Source organism: Gopherus flavomarginatus, chromosome 4, assembly GCF_025201925.1.
Source record: "Gopherus flavomarginatus isolate rGopFla2 chromosome 4, rGopFla2.mat.asm, whole genome shotgun sequence".
Lineage (NCBI taxonomy): Eukaryota > Metazoa > Chordata > Testudines > Testudinidae > Gopherus > Gopherus flavomarginatus.
In genome coordinates, this window is record NC_066620.1 from 110769357 (window position 1) to 110790921 (window position 21565).

The window sequence follows — 21565 nt, forward strand, 5'->3', positions numbered from 1 at the left end:
TTCTGCACCTGTGCACTATGCCTTCTTGTGCTGCAAGCTAAGGGTATAAGTGGCGGCACAGATAGACTGCCTCTTCAATTCCCGCTTACAGTGTGGGAAGAACTGTTTTGGTAGCTTCTAGCTTCTTTGGCTCAACTTTCCTATAAAAGATTGTAAATAATTTTAATAGTTTTGTTAGTTAGCATATAGTTGTATTTTAGGCCATGGCTACACTCACACTTTACAGCGCTGCAACTTTCGCGCTCAGGGGTGTGAAAAAACACCCCCCTGAGCGCTGCAAGATACAGCGCTGTAAAGCGTCAGTGTAATCAGGGCGGCAGCGCTGGGAGCTCAGCTCCCAGGGCTGCACGCTACACCCGTAAGGGATGTGGTTTACATGCAGCGCTGGGAGAGCTCTCTCCCAGCGCTGCCGCTCCGACTACACTCACACTTCGGCAGCGCTTTGAAATTCCAAATGTAGCCATACCCTTACTAATGAAGATAAGAGTGTCTGTCCCCCTTCTAACCTCCTGCACAGTTAACCTTCCTTTTTAAAGGTGTGTCATTCCCACCTACCTGTATTCCCCATTTATTTTTGTTAACTTTGTATATCAGGAATATGAAGTTCTGTCTTGCATGTTTTTGTTTGAGGACTAGAGAAAAACTTTTCTTGTTCCTGAGCTAAAAGGATGTGAAAGCTGGAATACTTCACAAAAGAGATTTTTCTCCTGTGTGTGTGAGAGAGGTGGTGTTTTTTGGGGGGGGAGGCGGGGAGAAGAGGCTGTTTGGCAGCGTGCAGGTCCGTCCCCGAGGGAAAGGGGCATGCTGGCAGCACAGGGTCAGGTGGGCCACTGTGTGTCTGGTGATTGCCGGTTTGTAAACAGTGCCCTTACACTGGGCTGGATGGAATGGGGCCACCCCACCATGCCATGCCTCATTGCCCCGGCATACCCCTTGCTCTGGGAACTGACCTCCCCATGCCATGCTCCATTTACCCAAATATGTTTGGTGCCGGGCCCACAAAAGGTTAATCCGGCCCTGGCATCTATGTGTTGATTTTTTTTTAAAGTTCAACAAATTAACAGTGTATGTTTATGGGACTGACCTTTCATTTTAAGGGCATCATAGGGACATTTTAATTAAGAGGAATTGGCCCACACAAAAGTCTTGTTTAAATTCTGTTTTCCAATTTTTTTGGTGTTTGGTGCCATGAGATCAATGCATCCATTGACCAGCGAAAGACATTTTCTGCCGACACTTGCGGATGGATGTTGCCTCAGTTTGCAGTGGCATGCTAAGTAAATTATGATTCTTCTGTGCACTTTCTCACAACACAAAGTCACATATTTATATGAAGTCAGTACATTACATTAGCTAAATTATTTTGTTTGTCTGAGGGAGACTGTACTTTGGTTAAAGCAATGTTGCCAGTTCTCAAGTGTCTCACAATATTTGTTGTCTTTCTTAAAACCCTAATTGCTGGAATGAAGTTACTCCTTGGGAATCTCATCCTTTATTTACATAAAGTAGGCATCTAGCCCTCATTACTGCAGAAAAATATCCTGAAAATGTGTATCCTAAAGGTCCCAATACCTAATGGCAAAGTGTTATTTTTTTAAGGCTCATGATGTTGCTGGGCCTGAGCCATGATTTTTGGATCATGCAGTTGGCAGTACTGTAAATGCAAAATATCATCATTACTACACATCTTTTTCATCTATACAGCACAAAACACTTTTTTCAAAAGTGGAGAGGTATTACTACCCCCACTATACAGAGGGTGTTTCTCTCAGAGCACATAGTTCAATGCCTTACCTGAAGGTTACACAGAAAGTCAGTGGAACTCAGATCTCCCGCCTCTCCACTCTATGAAAAATGCACTTGGTCCACGTATAGCTATAACTGTCAGGACAAGCAATGTAGGGAGGGGAGATGGAGGTACATTATCCAAATGATTTCTGTGACTTTTAAATACATGAAACTAGCAGGAAGTGTGTCCCCCTCAGGACACCCACAGAGAGACTGGGATTAGTTTAAAATGGTGTCTGGATGTTACTACAGATTGACAAATACATAGCTGCTGCCAAATGTGACTTGTGAAATGAATGCAGGGACACCTTGGGACAAAAGTTCAGAAATGAAGTTTTTGTGATTAACTTTGTTGGTCCCCCACTCATCCCCAAAATCTCTTACAATAGAAAAAAAACAAAAAGACCAAGGTAGAAGATCAATCCAAGTTTTCTATCTGATAGTTTATTTTCACTAGCATTGATTGAGGAAAACCAATAAACTTGAATTTATCTGATAAATCTGAAGGAGATCAAGATTTTGGAAAGACTAGTTTTTCTTCAACTGCCATCCTAGATTCTGATCAATTCTATAAACCAAATCCCAGGCTCACAATCAACCACAGGTAACTTTTGAAATTTACAATAAAGACTATTTTCCGATGTAATCTAAAAAGATATTTCTCAGGGGAAAAAACAAACTTCTGTGAGCTAATGTTCTCTTAACTAAGGAATGAACAAAGAAAAATGCACACCTAAATTTAAAACAAAATGTTAAAAAGTTGCACAGTAGCTAAATGTTCTCTGTTCTCCTTCATATTCTTGCAATATTTGACTGGAGATGATCCTACTTGAAGAAACTGATATTTTTCCTATGTGCAGCTCTGCCTTAAAAGCCTGTCTCTCTTTCGCAACTTTGTTATATGCTATAGCTGGAGAATATGAGGGAAGATTTTTGAACGGTTGAAGAAGTGAAATAACTTTCTTGTTTTGTGACCTAAATAGGATAATCAGATGATCAAAGTCTGTTTCTTATCTACCCTCATGTTGCTTCTCCTTCTCATCTTCCTCATTCTTCACCTCCCCCGACCTCCTTTCCAGAATTTGCAGTTCCTAATCCCCTATGAGCATGAATAAATGAGGGAGCTGTTGTGATATCTTTTAAATCAATACCTGCTTGGTAATCGCCTATGTGGAGAGAGCCTTTGGGCATGGTTCCCCAGTGGGTTAAGTGAGGCATGGACCTCTCTTTTATATCTGCTTTTGGATAAAATACTTCTCCCTCTCCCGCCCTTCTCCTTCTCCTGATCCCAGATTTAATTATTATAATTTGTTAGTACCTGGGGAAGTATCGTGCTTCATGAAGAGCGAGATTGTCTTGAAAGAAGCCATTGTGAGCAACTTGAGTTCAAGATAGGAGGGCAGCTGAATGTATTTCCACTTGGGAGTGCCTTTGTGGTGGGAACTACTAACTTTTGTTCTCAGGAAAAATACCCTGAGCTAGCCAGACATGATTGGCTCCAAGGGGGAAAGAACCGTTTCTAATTTATAAATTATTAACCCTAAAGGAAAACAGCCTTTTGGATCCACCTCAAGGTTACAAATATTTGGTGGCATGAGGGAAGGTGACTGGAATTGGAATAAAACTGGACATGGCTAGACACTCTTTCCCAAACCTGAGCTGTTTGGTATTCTTTAGTCTATTACAAGAGCCTTTTTTAACTGAAAGAAAGAACAATTCTGTCTAATGGCCAAATTCTGTCAAGTATTGAGCACCTTCAAGCTTGAAATCAATGGAAGTGGAAGACACCCTGTATCTTGGAGGAGGCGCTCAGCACTTTGCAAGATTGGGCCCACTTTGCTGTTTCTCTCACTGGAGATCCAGGGCACATGTGCTCAGACTGTATATGGTGGGTGACATTCTGATTTAGCCTAGTTGTTGTTTCCTTCTGTCAGCAACACCTGCTTAAAGGGATTGATGGAGAGATGACTCAGAGAGCAGTTCTAAGTAGTATACTTAACCTGAGCCTATGGTCATACTATATATACTCTCCTTCCTCAGATATGTGTGGAAACCACTTCATACTGAATGGACATAAGAGTTGCAGAAGAGTAGCACTGATATATTTTATTTTTTGGTGACTGGCATGTCTCTTAAGAGCAAAAACATGCAATTTGATGTTGGAAATACACATCTCTCCTCCATTATTTCACTTATTAAATGTAAAATGGAGATACACTGGAATTGTTTTCGCAGTGCAGTTCCCTGTTCAAACAGGAATTTGTATCTTTTAAAACTCTCCTTTTAAAAGGTTTCCAAAGCATCTGTGACTGTTGTTTCTTTTTTCTGAACAATATGGTGGCTAACTCTTACACTTTTAACATTTATATTTTGAGCCTATGGCAAGTACATCTGGTACTTGGCACATCACTCATTGCATGAACTTCATGGTGTATGTAGTTTGGGGTGTTGACTCAACCTCGCCTGCATGGAAGTAAATGGTGACTAAATACTTTATTTATAAGTATTTTCTGAGTTTTGCATAATAGAGTCCTATGTAGTATGATAAGCAGGAATAGTAGAGGACACAATACATTCAACACTTCTTGAAAACGTTCTCATCATGCAAAATTGCTATAGTGCCTTTGGCAGATATGTTGTAAACCTGTTTATAAACATTCCAGTTTTGTCTAGTTTTGACGTTTGGTTCTTAAAGCTTCCGATTTTCACAAGATTGGTAGCAGTGGGACAGCGTTCCATATATTAAGTGAATGCAAGTTAGATAATAAAGGGAGCTATCTCAGTGGTCTGCCTTAAATATTTCTGAGGAAACAAAATATTTCCAGATAGTTTCACAGGCACAGACCTTTTATATGGCTGTCATTGTCAGAGGGTGACTGTCCCAGATGGTTGTCATGGAACAGGTCAGCCGGAAACCTAATTCTAAAGAGGAGGATGGGTGCACTGTTTCAATCACTCCATATACAGCTCATTTACAACCCTTCTGTATTTCAAAGGTTTAAAACGTGTGCATGTCCTTTATCATAAACTACAGTGCCACTGTTGCAATGTTATTGGCAGACTTTAAAACAAAACAAAATAATCTATGTTGACAGTAGCCAAAAAAGAGCACTGTTCAACTTGCCTGAAATTGAATATGCAGAGAGACTTCTATATGGTGAAAAAACAGAGAAGCAGAAGTTTTCCAGCGATTCTGCACACTGCTCGCAAGGTTTTGAATAGGCATTTGTGATACTGGATTATGTTCTTTTAAAATTACTTGTCTTTTCTTGGTGCTCTGAACCCCCCTGCCCTCCCCCAGTAAATAACCTGCGTTGTTTCATTCTATAGGACCAGAGGAGCAGCTTGGATTAATGATCTCATCAAATAAAATATCCCTTACCATTTCATCATATTGCTTTGGGGGAGGGATGGCTTGAGCATTGGCCTGCTAAACCCAGGGTTGTGAGTTCAATCCTTGAGGGGACTTTTTAGGGATCATGGGGCAAAAAACAGTCTGGGGATTAGTCCTGCTTTGAGCATGGGGTTGGACTAGATGACCTCATGAGGTCTCTTCCAACCCTGATATTATATGATTACTTTCATTTTATCAAACTTTTTGAACTTGCCAAACACCTACTTGTATTTAGAGTAGCTGCTTATATGGCCTATGCACCTGATAAGCTTTAAGGGATTTATCGTCACAACTTCCCTGTGAGGTAGAGAAGTGCTGTTATCCCTGTTGACAGATGGAGAAATAAGGTACAGAGAGACTAAGTGACTTGCCCAAGGTCACACAAGAAGTCTGTGGCGCGTTAGGGAATTGAACCTGTCTTTCCCAAGTCCAGGCTTGTAGCCTAACTATGGGTCTGCCCCCTGTGATATTTAGATTGTGACATGAACCCTGCTGTTGCTGGTGTTCTTCTTGTCCTACTATAACTCACTCTTAATTTAAAAAAAAAATTAATTTTAGGGCTGGCGTTTTGACTGCTAGATTGACAGCTCTGGAGGATGAAGCCCTTTAACTATTGGGGTGAGGGTAACAGCATAAGCTTCCCCAAACTGTCCCACCTTTCTGTTTCTACCCCTGACCTTGAGAAAACACATTTGGAGGATACTTTAGCCTCCATGCCTGTTCAGTCTTGAGATAACTCTTGGGGTGCCAGTATGGTGGTGACGGCTTTGTGATGTGGAACATGTATGTCCATTAGGGATACTCAAGCTGAGGTTTGGCGGCCACAGGATGTCTCCTCAATGTGTCTCCTGTGACTCTTTGCAGCACATGATATTGAAACACTGTGTGATATAATTATTACCCAGTCTAAGTTATTAACCAATCAGGATTCTTTTCCTATGTTATTAACCAATTGTAGAAGATAAAATTTTAATATTTGGTCAGTCATTTTGCTGTGAGAAGACATACAAAATATTTCCCCGTCATACCGTTTAAATGTGACTGTATGGTACTATGGTAAATGAAACAATGAATTCACCCTACTGTGGCTCTTTTGGGTAATGTTGATCACTAATTTGGCTCCTGAACCACTGAGGTCTGAGTATCACTGGTCTAGACTGAGACAATATACTAAGTTCACAGAAGCCACTAAATATCCATCCGAGGAAGAAGGATGTTTATATGACGGATTGCAGTCGTTGACTGTGTTGTCATTTTGGAGGTCAAGATTTGTGGGGAAAATTCAGAATCTTGCTTCCAAGGATGACAAGAGACTGGAAATGACACAGAGGTTGCTTTGTGTAAGTGAGGTTGAGACATAGACCTTCTGTCACACAGGAGCCTTCAACATGTCAGAGGTAGCTATGAGAGCAACCTTATGCTTAGTGGAGACATATGGCAGCTCAAATGAAGGAGGAAGGAAGCTGCTTTCACCACTCAAAATTTTCCAAGGTTTCTATCCCCACCCCCCCAGTATCCACATTTGGATGCTTAACCTTGGGTGTTAGAGCTTCATTACAAACATTAATTGGGTGGGAGCAGTTATTGCTTTTTACCCCTGCTTTATAGTTGCATTTACTATTAATAAATGTCCTGGATTTGGAAATTGAAATCCCTTATCTATAGGACAGGAACAGCATTGGCAGTGACAATATAAGCTTCATGACACTGTCTCGCTGCTGAAGTGCTTTTGGAGAGGCTGGAGTGGTGGTACGATGTTGAATCTCCAGGCTTATTCAGTCCTTCACTTCTCTGCAGAGACTGCCAACAAGAGTGCCGCTGAAAATGGTGGTTGTTTCCAGGTATGTGGATACCTGTTCTTTAGGAACAGGATTGAGACCGCAGACTCATTTTCTTTCCTTCAGCCATCAGATGATAAATAACATAATTCTGATGTTACGTAGTTAATCTAGATTTGGTCCAGTACCTAGGCCAGGTCCACACTTCAGATTTCTGCCAGCTTAACTCCATTGGTCAGGGGTGTAGCAAGCTATATCGATTCCTGACCAATATTGCTATGCTAGCAGAAGTCACTCATGTAGATGGAGCTATACAGGCAAAGTCAAACTTTTACTGGTATAATTTGCTTCTCTTGCTTACTTTTCTCCCTCTTTTACCCTCAATTACCCCTCCAGAAGCATATATTTACCAGAAAATCAGGTGCACCCCTGCTTGAAATCCCAGAAAGTTTGCTCAGTCCCTTCATCCTTCCGTGGCAGGTAAAATGAGTACTATGCAGTTTATCAGTACCTTGACAACCAAGGACGTGGAACTCGTAACAGTAGAGGTTCACCTGTTTCAAATGAGCTGTATGCTGGTTGTCTGTCCAACTCTTGTCCTCAACCCTTAGGCAGCCACATTTCTAGTGGTAGTGATTTGTGTAGGGCTAGAATGTGGCTGGCACTGCACAGGTGAGCAAGGGTGGAGGGCACCTTTCATGTACACAAGGGGATGCCTCAGTCCCTGTCCTTGCACGTCTGGGATGCAAGAGGAGATTGGGGAGCCATAGTATCACTGGTAGTGCTACATTCCCCAAAGAGAGGCTGAAAAAGTTCGAGGCACATCCGGCCCTTTTTGGCATCAGCTGTGTGCCAGCTTGGGAGAAAAGCATGCTGCATCCTTTCAAGCACTGAAGCACTTGCCACTCTGGTGTGTTCTCTTCAAGGATGTTCTGACTGCCTCAGTGGTGAGCCAGACAGAGTGCCTCTGGGACTTGTCCCCCGGGTGGCTGTGATATTAAACACACTTGTGGTTTGTAAAGCGCTATGGGCCCTTTCGGCTGAGAGGCAACATATGAATTTAAAATATTATCGCTTCCATTCTGCACAGTTGTGATTCTGAGATAAACCAGCAGGGCTGGGAATTGGATGCTTCTCAAGAACACCTGCTTCTGCATGCTGCACTGTGAAGGCTAGAACTTGCGGCAGCTTTTGGGGCAGACTTACACCCCTGCTGCTGCTATTTTTCACCACCAAAGAAAAACCCTTTCATTGTTAACCCAAGGCAGTTGTGGAGCCTTGCTTTGTAAAGGAGGACTTGCTACTTGAATCTTAGCATTGTGTGAGGGGCATGCCCTGCTGAGCAGATTGATGGGGGTACTTAGCATTTTCTCTTTAACTTCAGTAAAATAGTAATTCACTTCTAAATAGAAAAGTAGATGTGCTTATGTACAGGAATATTTAAAGTCATGAGGTTAAAGTGTATTTCAAAAAGCCTTTTCAGGTCAGGCTCTTGTACTGGTGTCTTTTGTTGAATTATAGTTTCTTTATTAGACAGAAATCATTTGGTTAGCTTGTTATTAATTTTGTTAATGGAGTTTCCAAGTTGATCCTAATCAGGACAGCTCAGCATGTGACTGAATGAAATTCAACATGTAATATTGCTGGGCTGTTTCCATTATTGTAATTGTAAGTATTTTGAGAGCAAGGATATATAAAGAAAAGTTCCGTGATGGGGACAATTAAAATGCAGGTCTTGGGACATTAAGAAAGGGAGGCGGGGAAGAGAAGAGAAGGGGGAAAGAAGGGCATCCTGATTTACACAAGAATGCAGCCCTCATTTACAGCTCCATGGAGATTCAGTTGTAGAGCCTTGCTGCTCATAAATGTTGCCTATGGAATAGGAGGAAGGGATTGGGGGCGTGTTTGGGAAACAATAGTTGAAAGCCTCACTGTCCCAGCCAGTTCAAATTCCATACAGTCACAAGTAGCCTGGGCTATACAAAGGAGGGACATGAAAGTATCCACTTCTCTCTCTGCTACACTGTAAATGATTTTGGAAGATCCTGTTAGAGCAGTGAAAACGGAAATTATCTACAATTCTCACTGTTTGTGGTGGAGTGAAACCAGGAGAGGAAAACTGTTGATTTGCTGGGGAGTGAACTGGATGAATGAGCATTGAGTTAAAAAACCTGAGCTTGGTTCAATGCAAATATGAACGGTTGGCTTTCTTTTTTTCTTCCTTCACAAGTTGTAACTAGCAGCTCCCAGCCCCCAGGATTATGTTTCAGAAGGAGGCGTTCAGGTTAGGGATTGTTAATGGTCTCTAACTGCCAGGACAATAAGGCCAACCTCACTGTTGTTCAAAACGGGCGGGGGGGGGGGAAGAAGGGGTGTAGGAAGAGACAAAGTTAGTAGGATTTGCAGAGCTTTGGCAAGTACAAATTGAAAACCAGCCACCTGCTTGTTGCTCCTGTTTTCTATGGGATCTAAACTCCAGGACCACAGATACACACTTTGGAAATGGTGGTGTTCATCAACACAAAGCTGAAATCTTTAATTAAATTTTTCAAGAAGAAGAGTAAGTAGTTGTGTGCATGCAAGTTTTCTTTCTGGAAAGTGTTGGAATTTGGGTAGGAAAGCTCAGTATGTGTATATATACCTTCTAGAAACTTTATTGGAAAATCTGTACATTTCTCTTTCACTGCATGTTTCAAACTGTGCAGAGGCAGCGTTGGCGAAGGCAATGTTCCTGAGCATCTGCTTCTTTGTAAGAGTGAGTGAGTGTTAATTTACTTTGATTTCCTTTGTCCCTGTAAATCAGGGGTTCTCAAGCTGGGGGTCAGGACCCCTCAGGGGGTCACAAGATTTTACATGAGGAGTCGCAAGCTGTCAGCCTCCACCCTAAACCCTGCTTTGCCTCCAGCATTTATAATGGTGTTAAATATATTAAATTTTTTCTTAATTTATAAGTGGGGGTCGCACCCAGAGGCTTGCTATATGAAAGGAGACATCAGTACAAAAGTTTGAGAACCACTGCTCTAAATGGCTTTGAAGAAGAAAAACGTTTTCATTTAATGTAAGCTGTTTGATTATGAGATTTGAAAGCCTCTTGGTGTAACTTGCTGCTTTGTGTATATATCATCAATGTATGCCAAGGTATTACTCTAACATCTTCTGGTAGCCCCAGCTGTACAGCTGCTGAACTTGTGCAGAAATTTATGGTGCTGTTTCATTGTGTAATACCATTATAGTCATAAACTTTTTTTAAAAGTCATTGAGATACTTGATTTACTTGCATATTTAGCTGGTGAGATTTAATCCATTGAGACAGGCTAGTTGAATTTGATCTGGCTATCTGAGTACGTGTAGCACATCTCGGTGGTTTTATTATGCTCTAGATAAGCAATAGACTGCTCTTAGTATGGCACTGAGTAGAGCTGGGCAGTAGTATGGCTGGTGTCTGTCTTTTCTTATTTTGTAAGATAAATACCAGGGGTAGGGGTTCTTTCCTGGTAAGTCAGTCATCCAATGTACCTTTTGTTTCCTATAATTCTAGGATAATTGACATTGTGATCGGATAATGAGTGACTTGTCTGTTCGTTATCATCTGGATTTGACCTCTGATTAGCAAGGACAGAGAATGCAGCCATACACCATGTCAGCATTGTCTGCCCTGCTGCATGAGGTGTTTTCGATCACATCCAGTACAATGAAAGTAGGTAGAAGAGGGGAGGGGCCAGACCACATAGCCAAGCAAATGTATGAGCAAATGAATGTTCCAAGAAAAAAAAAAAACAACCAGAAAACCATAAGGAAATTCAGTTAAAAGCCTCGAAAAATGACTCCTCTTTTACTGCATTTCTTGTAGCATACTTTTGTCTCGAGATTCTGAAGTTAATTTGTGAGTTCCTTTATTTTGTTTAACTAATCAATGCAATTATTTTACAACTGAAATTATTCTTCTAGGCAGTGTGCTGTGGTGAAAGCTGTCATTTTTCAGATGTAAGGAAGCCGTCACCTTCACACTGTGCTTCCTAGCCTGTACAGCTCCTCTGCCATTATACAAGGCATTACATTTCTCATGCGTAATAATGATACAATGCTAGGTGGTGCTGCTATATATACTGTAGTAGGAGCGGCATGATTTAAATGCTATTCCCAACTGCAACAAATGAGAGATAATGAAAACTCAGAAACAGGGACAAGAGGATGGAGAACAGCCAGGTGACCAACACAGTTTGGTTGAGTCAGCATAACAGGTGCTTGGGAGGCAGGCACAGCTGTAGTTTTTTGCTTTGGAGATTTGGATGCACAGCATATGCTCTGAAGGGCAAATGCTGCTAGAGGAGTGATACCCCAGCTGCCCTTTTCCTATCCCTGCAGAGTGAGGGGTAACACTGTTCAACCACAAAAGTTTATATCGATAGCAAACTTTAGATAACAAGTAATGTCTATCTTTCAGGGAAGATAAATTATAAGTAACTATTATGGGTGTACTTTTGTTAATTAAGTAGTTGATTTATTACTGGATAGTGTTTTAAAAGAATTTTGAACTTGAGAAGTGCTTTATTTTAATATATTATTATGCAAATGTATTGGCAAGTTAGGTGTGGCCATTGGGATTCTGCCAAGGTGCTATTGTGGCCTGGCCAGTATATGACCAATGTGTCATGCTGTGATGCGTAAAGGCAATGAGCCAGACTCTGCTCTCACTCATAATGGTGTAAAGCCAATGTCATCTTATTAACGTCAATGGAGTTGCTTCTGATTTATACCAATGTGAAATCTGAAGAGCCCCAGTCTGTTTTTATATTAGTATCCTCAGTTCCCACTCCTTCCCACCATTTATTCATAGTCCTCATTCAACTGCATTTAATTTTTGCATTACATTCTCCCTCTCTTTCTTTGCAGCTGTCTCCAACCTAGATGAAGAAAGTAGATGGACAGTCCATTATACTGCTCCCTGGCACCAGCAGGAAAATGTATTCCTGCCCTCCACGAGGCCACCTTGTGTGGAGGATCTGCATCGCCAAGCCAAGCTGAACCTCAAGTCGGTACTAAGAGGTAAGATGCTGGCAGTAAAGCTGTTGCTAAGAACTTGGAGAGAAATTCAGTAACTTATATGGTTATGTTCTCTGTGCCACTAGAGAGCCTGGCTTTGTCACTTGGATTTTGAGTCCTTAAAAGCATATTTGAGTTTCTTACACTCCAAAAAAACCAGCTTGTTCTGCAGTTTTAAACAGATGTCAGGTGTGTTGGATGACATTTGCCAGAGGGGGAGAAATACTTTCTGCCATAGAGAGATGAGTAAATCCCCAGCTTTGCTGCGCTGAACTCTCATATGGAGGGCAGAAAAACTGCCTTAGATGACTCGGTGCCTTTATAAATTCACATGTGCCTTCAGAGCCTTCTTTTAAATAAAAGCAGCAAAGAGTCCTGTGGCACCTTATAGACTAACAGACGTATTGGAGCATGAGCTTTTGTGGGTGAATACCCACTTCATTGGATGCATTCACCCAAGAAAGCCTATGCTCCAATACGTCTGTTAGTCTATAAGGTGCCACGTGACTCTTTCCTGCTTTTACACATCCAGACTAACACGGCTATCCCTCTGATACTTCTTTTAAATAATAACTATATCTTAAAATTCTGAATCAGCCCATTTATTGTCTTAAGAAATAGCTGGGCAGAATTGACATCTTTGTCATCAGTTCTGTTGAAAGTGGTCTAGTATCACATATGTGGGAGAGTGGCTTTTGACTAGCTAGCAAAATCAGCTTCCAGGGACGCTTTCTGTAGTATAACTCCTTGTTCACAAAAAGTTGCATTAAACTTTTAAGAACTAAATTCTGCCATCACATACACCTGCACAACTCTCAATGAAAGGCAATGGATGTGCGAGGTTCACACTGAAACGCACAGTATGGCTCTAAGGCAGGGGTAGGCAACCTATGGCATGCGTGCCGAAGGCGGCACACTAGTTGATTTTCAGTGGCATTCACACTGCCCTGGTCCTGGCCCCTGGTTTGGAGGGGCTCTGCATTTTAATTTAATTTTAAATGAAGCTTTTTAAACATTTTAAAATCCTTACTTACTTTACATACAACAATCGTTTAGTTATATATTATAGACTTTTAGAAAGAGACCTTCTAAAAACGTTAAAATATATTACTGGCATGCAAAACCTTAAATCAGAGTGAATAAATGAAGACTCGGTACACCACTTCTGAAAGGTTACTGATCCCTGCTAGAAGGTTTTAGGTAAGAATTAGAAACTGTCCCGGAGTTTGAATGAGTTTCTGTGTTAGAAAGAAACTTATAAAAAGAGTTTCTATAAAATTGTTTACAAAGTAAGTCTATATAGATGGCTTCTTGCTAGCCTTTCCATGTGTCTGTTACTAGTGCCACCATTTCATTATCTTTGGCGTTAGCAGCACTATGTTCTGTTAGTGCAGCCATTTGAACAAGAGCAGTCAATGGAGAAAAGTTTGGAACATCATCCGCCTGTCGGTGGAAATAGAGTTTTGAGACAGTCTCTGTGTATAGGAATTTAAAAAAAAAAAAAAATGTTTATCCTTGTGTGTATTATTCAATGAAGACAGTGTCCCTGCACCAAGGTCCCATACCTGCAAAGTGCCAAATCCTTCAACTTCCATTGATTTCAATGTGACCTGAAGGCACTAAGCACCTCACTGGATTGGGCCTGAGTAAAAGCGCCTTGTGATTTGGTTTGCAGAAAATATTTGTCTGTGTTAGTGGCTTGCCTTTCGAATGGAGAAACATTTTGTTGCCATATTTTTGTTTGTTTTGTTTCAGTTCCCTTAACCACTTCAGTTAATTGAGTTTCACCATTTCTTATTTATGCCTTTGATGGTAATTTAATAGGGTACTTTTCACAGTCAACATTATTAGATCACGCACGACTCAGCAAATACCCTGCATACACTTAAATTTATTACTGGGTTAATATATTTGTGCAGAACTTTAGCCTTGAACTATCTCTTGTAGAGGTAGGCTTACAGTGCACATACAAGACATGCTTGTCAGCTATTTACAATAGAAAGTTTCCCACTGTAGCTTAAAGAAAATGCAGTTGGTGCTTAAATTTTGTTCTGTCAAGTCTTAACTACTTGTTCTTCCATTTTCTATCCATCATCTGTCCTGGAAACTTAATGAAAGAAAAATATATGGGCCAAATTCATGCCTGCTGTGGTTTTCTTTCAATAGTTATATCAGGGATGAATTTCCAGTTCTATCTTTAATTGATTTATATATATAAAACCATATTGCAGTGTGAAGTAGGTGTTTTTATGCTCCTCAGCCCAATATATAAGCTTCAAGATATCAAAGTCAGTGGGAACTACTACTCGCTTTTTCTATAACTCTTTTTCTTTAAGCTAATGCGTCAATGCTAGCTGCTAATTACTTATAATAAGCAACCCCACAAAAACAAATCAGTGTATGCACACAACTGAGGAAACTTTGATAAGGAAACAGGTTTTGGTTTCATGTTTCCAAGGGCTGGTAATGAACATCAGAAGAAAAAAATTACTTCATATTTACTTACAAACAAACAAACCAACCTACTTTAATGCTGTTTTTTAAATTCTCATCAGTGAGATTTCTGGTCCAGCTTTAACACTGTTTTCTCATCTTTTGATGTTTGAATAGTCTGACTTGCATGACTGAAAATGAAGGTTCCCATAGCAATATTAAAACTGTCCCATCATGTGTTGGTAGGGTGGCCAGATAGCAACTGTGGAAAAAAATGGGACGGGGTGGAGAGTAATAGGCACCTATATAAACTGGACTGTCCCTATTTTTAAAAAAAAAGAAAAAAAAAGGGACATCTGGTCACCCTACGTGTGGGCAATGTTATAGGGTCACACCAGATCTCTGCAATAATATAAAATGTTACATATGTCCCAGGCTTAAAAAATATGTGTCACCTCAATTAGCTAGAGGCTGATATGAAAGATATGGGGCTGGGAAGTGTTGAGAGATCCATGGGTGATGCCCTAGTTAACTTCTCCCACCCTTTCCCCTTTTTCAATGTAATAAAGGCAAAGAGTTCTGGAATTCATACTCTGGTGCCGTCCCTGTACCTGTCTGGTGCCTTCATTTGTCATACTAGACCTTCACAGGCTGATAAATTTAAGTCTGCACTTTCCTTTCTTCCTGGCTTCTGGCAAGGAGAAGGAGCTTCCTTTCTTCCCTGCTACTTCTCCTTCAGGCTAGGAGAGTGATCGCTGCTACTCTGCCCCTCCCTGGGAGGGAGGGGGAGGAACCAAGCCCTTGTTAGTCTTTTGCCATCAAATTGAAGGGAGGTGTTGAGATGGTTATCTTAGTTTACATCATCTCTGGATACTGTTAACACATCTGTGCCTTGGGCTTATAAAACACCAAACTGAAGAGCACCACATCAGGTATTTTCAAAGAGTTCAGGTCGGGGATATTGTTATGTAGTAAAAGGCCCTAATGAAATGCAGTTACATAAGAGCAGAGTTAGGTTCCTATGGGAACCTGGATTCTGAATTTCTTGACTCTGTGATTAAACTTCATTTTTAACATATTAATATTCAAAATGTATAATATTTGTTAAATGTTACAATATTAAAATGAGGTCCAAGACAGTAGGACAATTGCTGCCAAAACTACAGGATGTGATGTCATTGGAAAGCAACTGATTGCTGTAGTCTGGTGCATGAAAGTGTTTGTTCCAGAGAGATCGCCCATCCAAATAGTGTTGGGTCCCAGCTTTGCTTAGCCTTAGCTTATGAGATTTGACAATACCACTGCCTACCCGGGCCAGTCTGATTCCAGGCTAGTGATTTTTGTGTAGTTTTATTCACTGATGCCCGAATGAAAAATAAATATTCAACTCTGCTTACAAATAACAAAGCAGAAGCAGAGTGGTTTGCACTAAAGCCACCTGGTAACATATCAAATGTTTGACATTTTTCAAAATAATAAAAACACACAAAAAAGTGGATTGCTGTCTAAGTGTTCTCTGGTGTTACCTTTCTAGAGGTAAGAGGTCAAACCTCCTTAGTTTTTTTAATTATTTAAGGTCACTATTCAGACTGGTATAGTTTGAAAAGTTCAACAGGTTTTAGATATTATGAAGCTGACCAAAAGCCTGCTGAAGTGAATGGGAGCCATTTAATTGATTTTTAATAGGATTTTGATCAGCACAATGTAAAACATGCGCACAATGATAATAGTTATACCAGTAGCTTTTTGTAATTATGTAATCTGCTTGGTATGTAGTACATTTAAATATTAAGGAGGGATAATGTTTCATGGGAGGAATGGCATTCAGCAGCGATCTTTACATACATTTCTTGTCCATTTCTTCAGGAAACAAATGCACATGTTTTTATTTTTGTTTTTACCTTGTTTAATTTTATGAATGTAATAATCTGTTTGAGAAACAACATGCAGTTGAATATGCTGAGGAGTGTTGTATTTAAAATTCTTGCACCCATAAACCACAGCTATGTCTTTCTGATATTAAGCAAGGAGAAGATCCAACTTTGCTTGCCTATAAAACTATTCTAAAATATGAATGTCTCGATCTGGCATGCAGATTTGTTCAAACAAGGTAAAGGTGCTAATCCTCATTTATGATTTCATGCAGTACATAAATTACATACGAAACTTTTAAAACCAAGATGTTTATGTATGATCTGAGTTGAAAAACAAAACCTGTGAAATTGACACTGTACATTTTTGTGTTCATTCACAAAGAAATGCTGAATGGATTTGGATGTAGATGTTTTTAAAAACTAAGAAGACTTCTAGCCTGAGAAATTTCAGCTCATAATTCATGTGTGTGCTTTTCAGGAAAATTATAAATGGCTTTAAAGGAGGCTTTGGAATGGAAGTTCAAGCTCAGTTGAATTTAATAATAAAATACCTCCCTCATTTCAATGTATTGCTTAACTGTTTTTAAACAAAGTAGAGTATGGTATCCTGATTACATAATGTATGCCATTATTTGAGAGAGTCTATTCCACCGGCCAAATAACCTATCTCCTCTCTTTCTTGGACGTGAGTGTTTGGCACAACCAAGATCTTGGAATATCCAATAAATCAGATGGGAAAGGGGAGTGAGGGGTGGGAGCGGCACATGTTGAAGATTAAACATTGTCATCCAAGGTACCTGTTTCACTGTCCTTCATGTCCAAGCTGGTCTTACAGTCCATTCCCAGAGAATTCATCTTAGCAAGTATCTCATTCATATTCTCACAGGTTCCCTATGTTCTCCAGCATAAAACATGCAGAATGGAACAAAACTGTACAAACATTCTGTGGGTCTTAGAGAACTCTACAATTCATGTGAATATTTTCTCTGTGGGATAAGTGGAGATGAATGGGCGAAGACAAGTAAACGAGGGTGGCGGCTGTGCAGGAAATCAAGCTCCACTAAGGGGGAGTCACAGCACATGGACGATTAATGTTGCTCTGAGCAGCATTAACTAATCCTTTTTTGTTTTTTATTCGGATTTTAATCTGTGCTGCAGAGGGAAGATGGCACTTTTGCTGTAGTTTCCAGAATCTTCCCATCTCCAGCCCTTTTGATTTATATGACCAAGAGGCTGTGCAAAATGGAGAGGTTTGCACCCTACATAATCACTGTCCCTTGCCACGTCACCAGAGTTTTCCCCACAGATTTGACTTGTTTCTATGTAACATGGTAGTACCTAAAGGAGGATGCACTGTGACCTTCAGCCAGTATTAGAGATCTGCAGTAGCAGTAATAATTCTATTAATAGTAATAGTAACACAAGCAATTGTCTTGTATAAAATGTAAATTGAAAATAATCCTCAACTAGCTAGCTGATCAATAATTTTAAAAGTGACCAGCAACAAGGGCAACAGCACGCGACATGTTAGGATGCATGACCACGGTACAGCTAATTGAACTATGTTGAACTATTCAAAGCTAGTTAGAACAGATGCGCATTTCAGCACAAACTGAAGATCGCCAAATCAGGGCTAAGGTGGGAAATTGCCTTCTGGAATCAAGGATATGTCACTGAGAAAACGATACAAGTTTGGGTTTAAACCAGAGGGGGAGATATTGGGAAAGGGAGGGAGAGAAGAGAATTATATCAAGTGGCTAAGGCCCTGTTTCCAATGAGAAATTGTCCCAATCCTAGCCAGCCACCAGTGTAGCTGCACTGGTGACAAAAAACAGGTTAGCTCTACTGGTGCGAATCATGGCTTTCTTTGTCTACACATGGGGGTTGCAGTTGCTTCAGTGGTTGACCACTGGTTGCTGGAACTGAGACAAATATTCAGACAAGGCTTCAGCTGATCACCGCTGCCCTGATATCACTCAGAGATAGAGGCATCCAGTTTTTGAGATAGCCAGGGGTTAAATCGATGGTAATCAACACCTTAAAAGTCATACCAAAGTCGGCCTCATCCAGTGCAGATTACTGCACAGGGGATAATGTTTCATTACCACTATGTTCTACGCTAATTTCCAAATAGATTTAAGGTATTGACCCTTGTACAACATGGTACAGTAATCCCACATATAATAGATATATTAAGGACAGGAGGTCCAGTAGGCCAACTTCTATGGTATTTGTACACATCTGCAGAGGCTTCCTGCATAAATTACTGATTTTACATTGCAGTTGTATTGATTCAGGTTATTTGCACACACTATAGGGCTCAATGCTCCAGTTGCCAGTGTCTATGGTGATTCATTAGTCATCTTATCTTGTGGGGAACGGGGTTTGCTGGCTGTGGCTTCTGTTTTGTCCTGTTAGCCAAGTTCAAGAAATGTCTTTAGCAGCAGTAATTGAAATGTTTGATTTATATTCCAGAAGGCATCTGATTAACATTATAAAGTAAAACCAGATTTTAGCCTCCCCTCCTGAAAGAACCTCTGGACAGGTTTGTGTTTACCCATTGTTTTTGCCAGGCTTCTGCTTGATCACTGTACAGATGAGCAATGCTGGGATCAGCCCCACTGCTGGATAATCCTGCTAAGAAGATTATTGTTTTAACAGTAATCTTGTGTTTCATTAAAGAGCTGCAAAGTAAAGGGGAACCACTTAATGTTAACAACAGGTCTAGTCCAGGCTCACAGAGATGTCAAGATGTGAGCTCCCTACCAAAACCTTATTGAAATAAGAGACCAGTAAGGGCTAGAAGCAGACCATATGTCCTACCAAGGCCTTGTTCTTACAAAACCAGGAAATAAAAATCAACTTATTTCTCATTATTTTAGTTTCAATAGTCAAGTTAGTGCCGGTAGCTCTACCCATGTACTCTATCCTTTTTACTCCTTTTGAATTAATTCACAGTACATCTGTTGTTGACTCTGGCAGAGTTCCATATTCCAACGGCCCTTTCTGTAAGGAATTAAAAAGGGAAAAAAAGTATTCAAAGGAAATTAGACAAAACTCCACCAAGAATCTAGACTTTACATGTTGAGTATTGCTTTCATGCTGAGAAATGAGCGCTTACTGGGTCATGCTCAGAATGCAAATCTGTATATTTTATTAAATCCCATACCATTGGGTGTGAAAATATATACATTGATTATATTTAGACGGATTACATATACACAGGGCACATTATAAGCACTTTACAGTAGAATGCTTAACACGTAGCTAAGAAACACTGTCAAAATCCCTGCTGAATAGATTTTTTTTTAAATCCTCTAAAAGACATTTTGTATATCTGATGTTTCACTCAAAGCCCATAGCAATATTCCTCTAGTATTCTTAAGTCCTTTGAGCCTTACCATTTTTCAAATTTGTATCTGTGTTTGGTGGCATTCATGTAAATCTTATTTTTTAAAACTTGTTTCTTGATAGCTTTGTTGACACCGAACTTTTATCAAGAATCATGTATAGGAAGCAGGGGGTGCTAAATAGCCTAGGATTTGTCTTGAGTAGGATGAAAAGTATGTGTTTTAGAATGTTTTATCTAATACATTTTAAAGTCTAGTGTACCCAAGGCAGCGTGTACTTTTAATGTGTGCTAGTTGGTCTAGTTGAAACTTGTGGGGGGGGCCTTAATTAATACATTCTAACAATATACCTTTAAATCTTAGTCAAGACAAACAGTTAGGGATGGTCTCCACTACGGGGAGATCAGTCCATTTAGCGGGTCTAGTGAAGACCACTAAATCGATGGCAGAGCTCTATCCTGTCGACCCCGGTACTCCAGCTCCCTGAGAAGAGTAAGGTAAGTCCACTGGAGAGCATCTCCCATGGACCAGATACCAGAGTAAGTCAACCTAAGTAGTGTAACTTAGGTTGGCTTATCCCGGCAGTGAAGATAAGCCCATAGATAACTGCGAATGAGACACAGAATCTTTCACTTCTAACTGGCTGTTCAAAAGCTGCGTCTTGATTTGGTGACCTACGTGAAATGAGTGAGTTGTCTTAAGCATTGTCTACATTGGGAATTTTCCCTGAATCCAGCAACTGCTGGCCAGTTGCTGATGTAGCTACAGCAGTGCATACTACTAGTGTAGACAAGGGAAGCTGTGATTTGCACCAGTGTAATTGATTTTGATTTCAAGTAGAGCTAATTATCCACTGGTGTAAATCAAAGCTTTCGTTATCTACACTAGGGATTTGCATGGGTACAGCGTCAGTGTTTGGCTATGAATCCATGAAATTGACAGAAATTCCTGGTGTTGACAAGGCTGTGTTGAGTTCTTAGTGGGCAGGTGTCCATACTGCAAGAATATAACCATCTCAGTTGTCCACCTAACTGGCATTTTATTGTCATCCTCAGAGAACCATAAAGAATGTATAAACACCGAAACTAGTTTTTTACTCTTACGCCATGTACAGACTTGGAAAACAGATCATGTTGTCACGTTAGCTAACCCATTACGTAACATGAAGTTAAATAGGATCTTGCACCTGATGGTGACATATTTTAAAACGTGTTAGCTGGTTGTTAACAATCATTTTAAAGCATAGCTTTCTGGGTCTATAGTAGGTTCAAAGACCTGTTTTAAATTGGGTGTGTAAACCTGGCCTATTTTTTAGCTTAGACATGAGCTTGAGGGTATTCCCTCAGCATCTGGTTGAGAACTATTGTTAGGAGTGGGGTCGGGACATTACTCCCTGTGCTGTAGATGTTCTATTTATGTTTAAGAGGCCTGCATCTCCAGGACTATCAATCTGGCATTTTGCGGGGGATGTTCTATGTACTCAGCTTTTTGTTTGCAATATTTTAAGAATCCAGTATGTTAAATTGAAAATGTGTTAGAAGAAAGCCTCTGGATATTTTTATATAAACATTCAGTTTGTGTTCAGTTGTCTTAGAAACAGCAAATGTCCATAAAAAGGATAGAAAAGGTGGTTATTTTTTCTTTCAGCATTGAAAAAGCAAGAATAAATGAATATAGAAAAGGCACAGTTAAACTAATCACACTTATTACCAGTCAGTGTACCAGTATTACATCCCCATAGAAATTTAAATTAGTCCAAGACAAATGGAGATAATCATTTTGAAGTCTCCCCAGTGACAGCTTGTTACAAATGATATTTGTTTGTCTGTTTTAGTTTAGTGCCCTTAGAAAGCTGATTGGGTTTTCTGTACTAGTGAATCATTTAAATCATTCACTCTGCTGGAA

At 40.2% G+C, this 21565-nt stretch overlaps 1 protein-coding gene across 4 annotated transcripts in view; it reads left to right on the top strand.

The window, feature by feature from the left end:
* Nucleotides 1-21565, top strand: part of NHSL1 (NHS like 1) — a 254240-nt gene that overhangs the window by 172978 nt on the left and 59697 nt on the right. For all 4 annotated transcript variants that reach the window (XM_050949408.1, XM_050949409.1, XM_050949410.1 and 1 more), the window contains exon 2: nt 11854-12006. In XM_050949408.1, the coding sequence (XP_050805365.1) occupies nt 11854-12006 (153 nt within the window). The remainder of the gene's footprint in view (nt 1-11853; nt 12007-21565) is intronic.